Raw genomic sequence first — 9,901 nt, 5'->3', positions numbered from 1 at the left:
ATATAAGTCTAATAGGTGCGATATTGTCACACCACACCTCTCTTAAATGTAGAGGAGACGAATAAAAAGGCAATTACAGTAGCACGTCGTGAACGACAGTACATGAGTACCACGCACCGTGGATCACAAGGAGATGTTTAATTAAAGATGATATGTCAGGTTGGTATACATTATCCTGTCTGTGCAGTAGCTGAGGTCACGATGCTGGTTCTCAGATGAAACAGACAGACCCAGAAATGATTGATTTGTTATCAAGTCACCCAGAAAAATCACAATATGATAGTTGTATTTTTAGACACGTGTTTCCCTTCACGATCCAAAGATGACCTAAGATCAGTATAGCCCTGACTACCAACACAGCCCTGTGGAATGTACAAATACTCTAATATACGTTAGATACATCAGTTTAAACCAACAGGAACAACTTGACTCAATTTATTACATCAGGTAATATAAATGCATATAAATATAGTGGGATTTTGTGAAACCCGTACAAACTTTGCATTTTCTTCCGTGTGTAGCATTTTCGTGTACATGCAGTAACTTGCTTTCGTTCTTTCCATGTGCACCCACTATTATTTCTCCTCGCAATCTATCATGGCTGCACAAGATAAATGACTAGTTTGCACAAGATAATGACCCCCCTTTGCCCCAAGTACTCATACAGATACCTTATTTGCACACTGTGCAAAATATGGGACTTCAGGATCTCTGTGATATAGTGATATAACAATTTTCTTTAAAAAAAACAGTATGTGATACTGTTTAAAAATGTCCAAGACTATACATAACTACTCTAATCTTTCAATATTTCCAGACATATTTTCAGAGTATTATTGGAGACACTCCCTGCTATACCGAGGTGAAAACGATGCACATAACTAGTAAAGATGCAAATCTGTGTTGAGGGTTATAAATATATAGCAGTAGTGTGTGTGTGTGTGTGTGTGTGTGTGTGTGTGTGTGTATGATAAAAGCTTCTAATCCACACATTGCATCTGGACGGAAGGTCAAGTGGAGTAAAAAAAAGGGGTGGGGTGGGGGAGTTGGGCTTTTCCAGTGGAAGTGAATGAAACCAGAGGAGCTCAACCTCCAGAGTCCATCCATCAGTGAATTTCCTTTTCCAGCAGCAGGTTGAAGCTGCCACAACGTGACACACGCGGGCACATACACACATTCAGCAGCAGCATCACTAATCAGCACAGTTTAATCATATGTGAAAGTGCACGTGTGTGTGAGTGACAGGGAATGATGGCTTGTGTGTAGGGAGGCAGTGAGAGGGAGGATTAACACTAAATTATACCTGAGGGAATTTTGACAAAGCGTTGTTTTCATTTTTAATTACACTAATGCATCATACACAAAACATGTTTTTTTTTTTACAACAATTTAATTTGAATGCACTCATTTTGTAGAAAAAAAATCAAAGCCTTGTGCAGTCACTAGAAACAAAACCCAACAGGTTCATCTGAAAATTGACTTATAAAGCAGTAACAAAGGCACATGGTGAAATCAAACAGTGCATAAAACTCACCCCACACATTCTTACGGTGATGACGAATCATTTCATCTATACTAAAACCATGATGAATAATACTAGGAAGCACCTCAAGTTATCAATCAATCAATTCTCCCAGAGATTCTGTTCTGTGATTCTGTTGTGTTCACATAACCTGCCTAAAACAGTCACTGCCCGACAAAACACCCATACACACACACACTCACACACACACACACACACACACACACACACACACACACAGGAATGATTTTCAACATGCAGATGACAGACATCACCGAAGGCAGACACCGTATGTAAAAACAGGAAGGACAAAGTTTTCCTCTCGTACAGTAATAGGTGCACACAGAGTGTTAGTCTCGTGGCTGTATGTCCAGAATGTTTTCTGCCAGGCTGGTAAGTTTGCAGTCCTCCAGGGTTTTGACAAGCCGGCTCAGCTTGGCTGCTCTCCCCTCCGCCTGGATGAAGCGGCTCAGCAGCTGATAGGCCTGCTCGTATAACCCTTCTCTCTCGTACTCGTAGGCCAGGTTGTCTATGGCCGGACCTTTCAGAGCCCGGCAGCTCTTCCCCAGGGCCCTCCCTACATGTTTCCACTGACGGCCCACTCCGTTGGCAAAGCTTTGAATATCTGCCGCCGTCAGCATTCGATCCTCTGATGGGCCAAAGAGTAAAGGGAAAGGCATTAATGCAAATTGTGATTACGTAAACTGGGATTTAACATGTCTACCCCACATACAATGCATGACGTTCAACAGAATTTCTTTCTTTTTTTTTTTTTTCTAAATGAAATTGGGGCTTTTTAAAACCTAAGATAACTGGCTTGCCTTCCAACATATCAATATATAACTAATTCCATATTACTGCTGTATGACATTGTTGATGTTTTATTATATCAAAAACTGTGAGGGATCATTGTCTTACAGAGACCTTTCTTAATTTTGATAAATAAGGATAAATGAAATGAGTAAAAGGGGAATTAGTCACCTCTAAAAATCAGTTAAGCGGCATTTGGGAAAATAGGTTTCCTTTGGGTGTGTGTGTGTATGTCTGTGTGTTACACACAAAGTTCAGTATCAGGTAAATCTTTACCTCTCAATACTTTCGAAATGTCACTTGGGTTCTTGGTGCTTTTGACATCATAACAATATTTTATCTTATTATTTAACAAATGAGCAAGGTGGTCTGATGTGGATATTCAACACAATGCCCATGTCAGTCTGTGTCAGGTGGGGCAGGAAAATATATCAATTAATATCACATATTGTCTAGCCCTGATAACTAAGCATGGATTTCTCTATACTAAAAATAGTGACATATAATCTCACCATAAAAATCAAGAGCTAATTTTCATTGTAGTAAAATGAAGGAAAAATCGATTGGCCACTTGTCACCTTTAATACAGTATTATAGGTATTACTTTTAAAAGAGAGCATCTGTGAAAACGTGTGGTTGTTGTCATGCATCTAACCAACCTTAATATTACTCTTAGTTTTAGTTGTTGACAATGTTTTCTGTTTGTCTTTCTGACAAGATTTTTTTTCAAAGGTACTTCTTCCTGTTCCGGCCTCTCCCTAATTCCGGGGCGCCACTGTGGATCATCAGTTTCCATCGTGCCCTGTCCTTCGCATCCAAAGGTACAACTACGAAATGAACGTATATCAAGTCAGTGAAACTAGAAAAATTATGACATTAATTTTTACCCTTATCACCCTGCTGCTCTGTGAAAATAGGCCAACGAATGGTAAATTTTAGGCCAAATACTGTTTCCTCTAACACCACCAAAATCATATAAGTGGGTTGCTTTACATGATGTCCTTTTTGTAACTTGGGTAAAATTCTTTCCCTTCCATTCAGAGACAGTTTGGAGCTGGCTTCCCGTTCTGTCGTAAATTTGTTCGTCTGCCAACAGGGGCTGTTGGTCAGCTTCTTTTTCCATAAAATTTAATGACTTGGCGGCATAAAAGCAGCCGTTTATCAACAACGTATACCCGCATTGATAGATAATCGCTGAAAAGCTATTTGGATTCGTCTCTCCATGATATCTCAGATCCGAGATTATTCTTTTAGCTTTATTTTTGCCTCTCCGAGTCTTTGTCTTGACAAGCGGGAGGTTTGACTGAAAATGGCTGCCTCTTTTGGCTGCAGTGAAGCAAAAGGTCCTAAAATCATAGGTAAAAACAGGCTAAAATTCTCCTGCATATGTCTTTTAACGATAACCGCTTGCACCCCTTTCATACTTCACTTTGCCTCTCAATCCATTGCCCATCGACTTGATTAGTCTCTTGTTCTCGGTTGGCCAAACATAGATTTTCTCTCTCAGCACTGCTTCTTAATGTGTGTGTGTGTTATTCTAATGTTGCTTTAATGAGACTACAGCTTTTAAAATCCCAGTAAATATCACACTTACTATTTTTGTTCCCCTAAAAAAAACTTACATTACTGGACACTAATGTGGAAACTGGAGAATCCAGAAGCCTGTGTAAATGACCCAGCAAGAAGCTGCAGTACACAGAGGGCTAACGTGATCCCACTAGACCGCAGACGTTGGTCCTTCAATTCAAAATACATTTGGGAATTTCAAATTAATGCACTCCACGTATATCGTCGGGCAACACTAATCTCCCCCAATGACCGACTGTCAATTTATAAAATTGTTGGATTAGAGAATCATCCGACAAACAGCACTGGATTGATGTCAGAAAATTCTGTGGAATATTGAATATTGACAAAAGGATATGGATTTTTTCCTGCTCATGTGGATAATAAAGTCTTGGTGAGCAAAGTATTTCAGCCAAGTAGTGTTAAGTAATATGCATGGGGGATGACATTATGGCAGGTTTCTTTTCTCTGTAACTGGACTAGAACTAGCTGTTGAGCCGAACAGAAACCAGTAGTGGCCGGGAGGATGAGAATCATCTCAGAGATCTGCAGAACAGTACGCTTTGGTTTGCAGAGAGTTAACATGGGAGCAGTAAAATGTCCTACTGGAACATCAGTGAGGCCGGTCCATATCGTTTCTCGCATGTATCGGACAGAAAGCGTGCTGCAAAACTAATAAAGCAATCTCTGTCTGGTGCTGAGGGGCATTTTAATCAATTTTGTTTGTGCTGGGAATGAGTGTAAAATGTTTGGGTTAAAATTAAGGAATTAATTTACTTAAGTTATAACTTGTGTACCCAACATTTATGCATATATTCAAACATAGGTAGAATTGATTTACTTAACTGATGTTACACATTGCTGATGATTGCCCCAAATGAAAAGGATTTCGTAAATGTTGCTCTGACATTTTAAGAACGAAACTAAACTCTAGCAGTAGTTTTTAAACGTCCATGTCAAATAATTCCCTCAATAATCACTTCCCTAATACGTTTATGGCCTCTGTTGCGGGACTAGAGTCTTCTTGGATACAGAATGATGTTTTGTAAATGATCTCATCTGTAGTAAAATGTGATGCAGCAGGATGTGATTTCAGACATGGCTGCATTAGTGATCTGTCTGTCCGCCACTCACTCCTCTCAAGGTCCACCCTCTTATCTGAATATTGTTACTTATTTGCCAATGATCAAAATGGTGCTAGCACACACACCTCAATAAAGTGCCAAGCCAACAGGCTCAGTCATACAAAGTCCATTGATTTTAATGTTGGTGGGATTATTCTCCATGAAAACTAAGAGCTTCCCAGAATGGTTTAATTCTAATGATTCTGTAATGAAATTATTGTTGCAAAATGGAGATGAAGCACACTGCAAACACATTTCAGATAAGAAATATTGGTGCAACTGAGGGAGGCTGTCTGACCAAACCATCCTGCAGTTGGAGTCTAAACAACTCCAATTTTTGTCCAGGCCTGCGGCGGTTCAACTTCAGCAGAGTCAAGAATCAAATTTGAATCTAAATTTAACTCCAAGACATCAAAATTGAACTGAATCTAATTTAACGGAATCATGAGATACCAAGAGATTCACTCCCTAAAAGTGAAGAACACACTGTGGACAGAGTATCCATCCTGACTCACCAAATACTCTGTTCTGGAACTTGAAGCAGTTGCTGGGGACCGGACAGTCTTCCCGTGTGAGAGGGGTCATCTGTGGGGCGGGACCAAGGACCTCACACTGCAGCTGCTGCTCCAGATGATCGATCTCTTCATCACGCAGGCGCTCCGGCTGTCACAAAATGGCGAGAGAGATACATGGACGTGTGAACACAGTATGGCTGGCAACCACCGGGGCCTTTTAACACCAGCGCTGTCTGAAGTGAGAGAAGCATCAACTCCCTTGGAGGTTAATCACTTCACCCTGTACATCAACATTATGATACTTAGTCGCAACATTTTACAGTCAGCATTGTGAACTGGGCACAGCATATTCAGACAAAAAAACGGGGGCAAACAAAGAGTAAATATGCTAGTAGTTTCCAAGGTCAGCATGTGTTTGAATTAAGTGTTACAGGGCATCTTGCCATGGTGTGACCTGGTTTCAGTATCTATTCCATATGGAGCAAGCTATCGGGCCTTAGTTTATTGTGGGTTTCAAGCACAACTTCCATGATACCTAATTAATCTTAGGTCTTTTGTTGAACTTTATGACTCTTAAACAGTATTGACACTGATGGCCAAACACTTCATTCTTCAAAATACTTTTGTACTTAAGCCCCAATTACTATTTACTGGGACAGATCAGTGTATTTAATGATTTGTGGATGACTATGGCAGAGCGATCCTGCAGAATGACTGAAAAGTGCAAAATGAAATTAAAATCTACGAAATATGAGGTTTTACTGGCATAGGGAAAAAAAGTATACTGTTGAGCCACAGCAGAAATCTGAACATCCCAAGAGACAAACATTATGTAGGAGTGTGTCACAGATTGTCAGCATAGCACAACAGGTGCACTGAAAACATTATGGTCAGTCATAAGGCAAAGAAAGGCATTTCTGTGTGTGTTATTCTGTTGAGTCCTCTACTAGCCAAAAAAAAACAATGCCATTGATTAGTATCTTCCCTTTAAATATATTAATCTACAGTCACAACCCTTAAATTACTTGAAGGCTTCCTAAATGGCAATTCACATTATGAATCATATGGGTTTCTGTTCCTCCTTGTGCTTTGAACACCAAGTTACCAATGCCCCATATGATCTCTGCATCAAGGCAAACTACTACTATTCATTTTAACTGAGCCGATTTTTCTTGTTACTGGTCTGCATACAGTTAGGTTTTCATCTATATTTGAGCAGCCTTTGAGTCTGTCAATGAAATGCACCAGTGTCATAAGTTCAATCCAATTCTCAGTTAATTAAATACTTAGCAGATTAAACCAAACCATACTTGTGAAAGGTTGATGTGCTGCAAGCAGAGTTCCAGCTTGTCCAGGCAGAGATCCAGGACATGTGTGCTGGCCTTGAACTGGGTTTCCACCGTGAAGTCCTGGGGCAGAGCGAGAAGGCGGCAAGCATGCTGGGAAATGGACTGACGTACAGCTCCGGAACTGTAGCTCTCGAGGAACTGCTGACACACGCTGACATCCACAAACTTCACCTCGACCCCAAGGTAGGGATCGGCATCGTGGACCTTTAGTATCTCATAACCACCCAGACCTCCTGCTGAATCTGACGAGAACACGAAAGTGATTGGTGAATATTTGTTCTAATGAGATTTGTAAGCAAGACACACTTTCGAAGCAGAATATCAGCTCTCACCTATAAGAGTCAGCTTAATAACTTTGAAAACAATGAACTTTCCCTGTTGATCTTTGTAGAGTGAGAGCAGGTTGACACCAGGACAAAGTGACTGAAGAAACAGAACTGCGCATCCTGTCCACGGTCCACGATCCACAGTCTTGTCTGCCATTCTCTGGAGAGAACACATACCAAATAACTCAAACAGACTAAAAGCAAAAAGCAAATGGCACTTAACAGGTAAGACTTGAACTTTTTACGTTTTCCGCACCAAAAATGGCGTTTCAAGAAACTCACAAACTATCCGAAGAAAGTGCTGGTATCATTCTAAAATTATCATCTCATTAACCCAAACAAGTGTTCAAAATTTTGGTTGTAAATGTGACTTGCAGCGTGTGCAAAATCTGGTTTGGATCAGACCATTTGATATTAGGTCTGACCTTAACATGATGTAACATATCAAACAACTTGCCATACCGTTAAAATCTGACCTGGAGGTGCAGCAACATATCCCTTACTGCCAAAGTATTGTCAAAAAAGAAGCTAACTACCCAGGCCAGTGATGCGAAAATGTGTTTGTGTGTCCTAGCAGAAGCCGCTGGATGTGGCCTCACTCTACCTTTTGAAACCCTCATTACATAAAAACATCTTTAATCTGAGTCCTCCCCTCCCCCAGTCTGGCCCCTCTCTCCTGTAGTCGGGATGAACTACAGAAGTCCACAAGCTTGCTCTTGGTGCACAAAGGATGAGGAAGCTTCTGCATGGAATAAGTATCGTATGAGCTGGATTACATGCATGTGTCGTATTCCACTAATACAGAGAATGCTTGGCCACTGGGTCCACAGGAATCTCCACAACTTAGCCTGTATGTAATTATATGCGATCCTATCTACCGGTCCTTTCAAGTATACTGTGAGATTAGTTCACCAGCTGTATGAGGATTAAGAGATCATCAGGAGCTTAAAATATATCATTTAGCGGTTGCTGCCAAAAGGCAGCCTCTAGTATTCCCTGGATAGTCAGCCTGTCTGATATTTGGGTAGAAAAAATCTGATATGCTTTGACAAATTAGTCATTTAGTCTCAGTGATCAGCATTTGTAATAATGCAGGTCGGTAATTCTATAGAATCTCATGGACCTGTGGAAAGTGGTTTGCCCAATTCTGTGATGTTCTCCTGAAAAACAAGAGCATCTTTGTTGTTAAAAAACCTGATATTACTTTTGAAAATGATTCATTTAATTTCACCATAAATAGCTACCGTAAATCTGAATTATATCATAACAGTTTGTTCTTTTGACAAATTGTTATCAAATAAAATAACTGCATTCATTGTTAAAGAAAAGGAAACCGTATTAAGTAGGACTTTCTCCAAAAAAACCAAAAAGGCCACTGAAAAGTTTGAAAGCCTTGACACATCCTTGCCTGTTTTCAATATTCATGAGGTATTCTGAGATAATAGCAATACTTTGATATGCATATCATAAGCCATTATTAATTTGAAATATTTGTGTCTTCATCAAAATGTGGCAGTATGTAACATTTTTCATAACCAGGCTGCAATAACAGATGCCCTGATGTCTGTGCAACGTCAAACAATACCAGTGTCTAAACGACATAGGAGTCCAACTTAGTGCCTGCTGGGAAAAGAAGAACAAATTGTTCAAATATTTTGAACAATACTGATTGCATACGTTTTTCATTCTCTCCAAATCAAACACTGATGGGGATGTATCGATCAGTCGAGTTCGGATATGAATCCATGGCATGTTTATATCTGACTTTTCGGATGTTTTATGTCTGCCTCCAGGTATTTTGATTACCGAGCTATTTTGATTTGTTTTCTACCGAGCGTTTTAAAGGATCTTTCTATAAATTGATTTGTTTTATGATTCGGATACAAATCAAACAGATAAAAGATGCTAAGTTCTACTGTTTTGCCAGTCTGATGCTTCTGTGCGTTGATAGTTTCGAAATCCAGTCGACTGTAAATAATTCATCTTAACTTCATTGAAAATAAATCAAACTGGCAGTTTAGCCTACCGACTGGCACTGTGGCAGTTTTTACGGTGCTTTTACATTTAATTCAGACAGACAGACAGCAGAAATGTCCTTGAATAGTGCGTTTTTTCGACATTCTGACTGCGCTGTCAATAGCGATAACAGTGAGTGTCAGAGAGACGTTAGCGTCCGTGTTTGTGGAAACCCCACGTAAAGTGGACGAACAGCTGCCCTACAACTTCGGCTTCATAGACCTTAAACCCAGCTGTTACAGCACAACTACGACAGCCAGGACCTGGAGTTACGATTTACCCACAATCATCCCTCTGACTGAGATTTTTGTTACTCTTAGCCAAAGACGACACGAACTTACCTTAAACTTTGTTATATAGAGTTCGATGACGCTTCCTCTTGACGGATCACACCCACTGACAACGTAATAATTTCCTCGCCTCCCATTGGCTGAGCAGAAATTGAAACGCGTTCTGATTGGTGGAAATCAACATGCCGCCCGAGGGAAAAATCATGACAGGAAGGAAGTTGTTTTTTTTTTTCTCTCTGTTGAAGGAATCCATTATGTGGGTCAGCACACCTCAGGGGTGATTCACAAAAAACTCCGTCAGCAACTGTAAGTCGTTTATTAAGTCCGATGAAGTTGTGTGAGCGAGAAGGCTTCACTGTTGTCTGACAGCAGCACGGAGCGGG

The 9,901-nt window shown here is 40.3% G+C and overlaps 1 protein-coding gene across 1 annotated transcript; it reads right to left on the bottom strand.

Annotated features, from left to right (window-relative positions):
• Nucleotides 1–1,325: 1,325 nt before the first annotated feature.
• tradd (tnfrsf1a-associated via death domain) lies at nt 1,326–9,609 on the bottom strand. The gene is made up of 5 exons (XM_086175249.1): nt 9,570–9,609; nt 7,219–7,372; nt 6,848–7,128; nt 5,538–5,685; nt 1,326–2,171 (listed from the first exon to the last, which is right to left on the bottom strand). The coding sequence occupies exons 2-5, from the start codon at nt 7,367–7,369 to the stop codon at nt 1,873–1,875; spliced, it is 879 nt and encodes a 292-aa protein (XP_086031375.1). The 5' UTR covers nt 7,370–7,372; nt 9,570–9,609; the 3' UTR covers nt 1,326–1,872.
• Nucleotides 9,610–9,901: the final 292 nt, after the last annotated feature.

This window comes from Fistularia commersonii, chromosome 27, assembly GCF_037954325.1.
Source record: "Fistularia commersonii isolate RoL2024-O1a breed Wild chromosome 27, RoL_Fcom_v1.0, whole genome shotgun sequence".
Taxonomy (NCBI): domain Eukaryota; kingdom Metazoa; phylum Chordata; class Actinopteri; order Syngnathiformes; family Fistulariidae; genus Fistularia; species Fistularia commersonii.
The sequence above is the reverse complement of the archived record's forward strand: the minus strand, read 5'-3'. Positions and strand labels throughout refer to the sequence as shown.

Excerpts from the sequence above, each read along its gene's own strand:
- tradd (XM_086175249.1), bottom strand. The coding sequence starts at position 7,369 with ATGGCAGACAAGACTGTGGATCGTGGACCGTGGACAGGATGCGCAGTT. Across the intron at positions 5,686-6,847 it reads AGCACATCAACCTTTCACAA|CCGGAGCGCCTGCGTGATGA; the intron begins GTATGGTTTGGT and ends ATTTTGTGACAG. Across the intron at positions 2,172-5,537 it reads GTTCCAGAACAGAGTATTTG|AGGATCGAATGCTGACGGCG; the intron begins GTGAGTCAGGAT and ends TTGGCCCATCAG.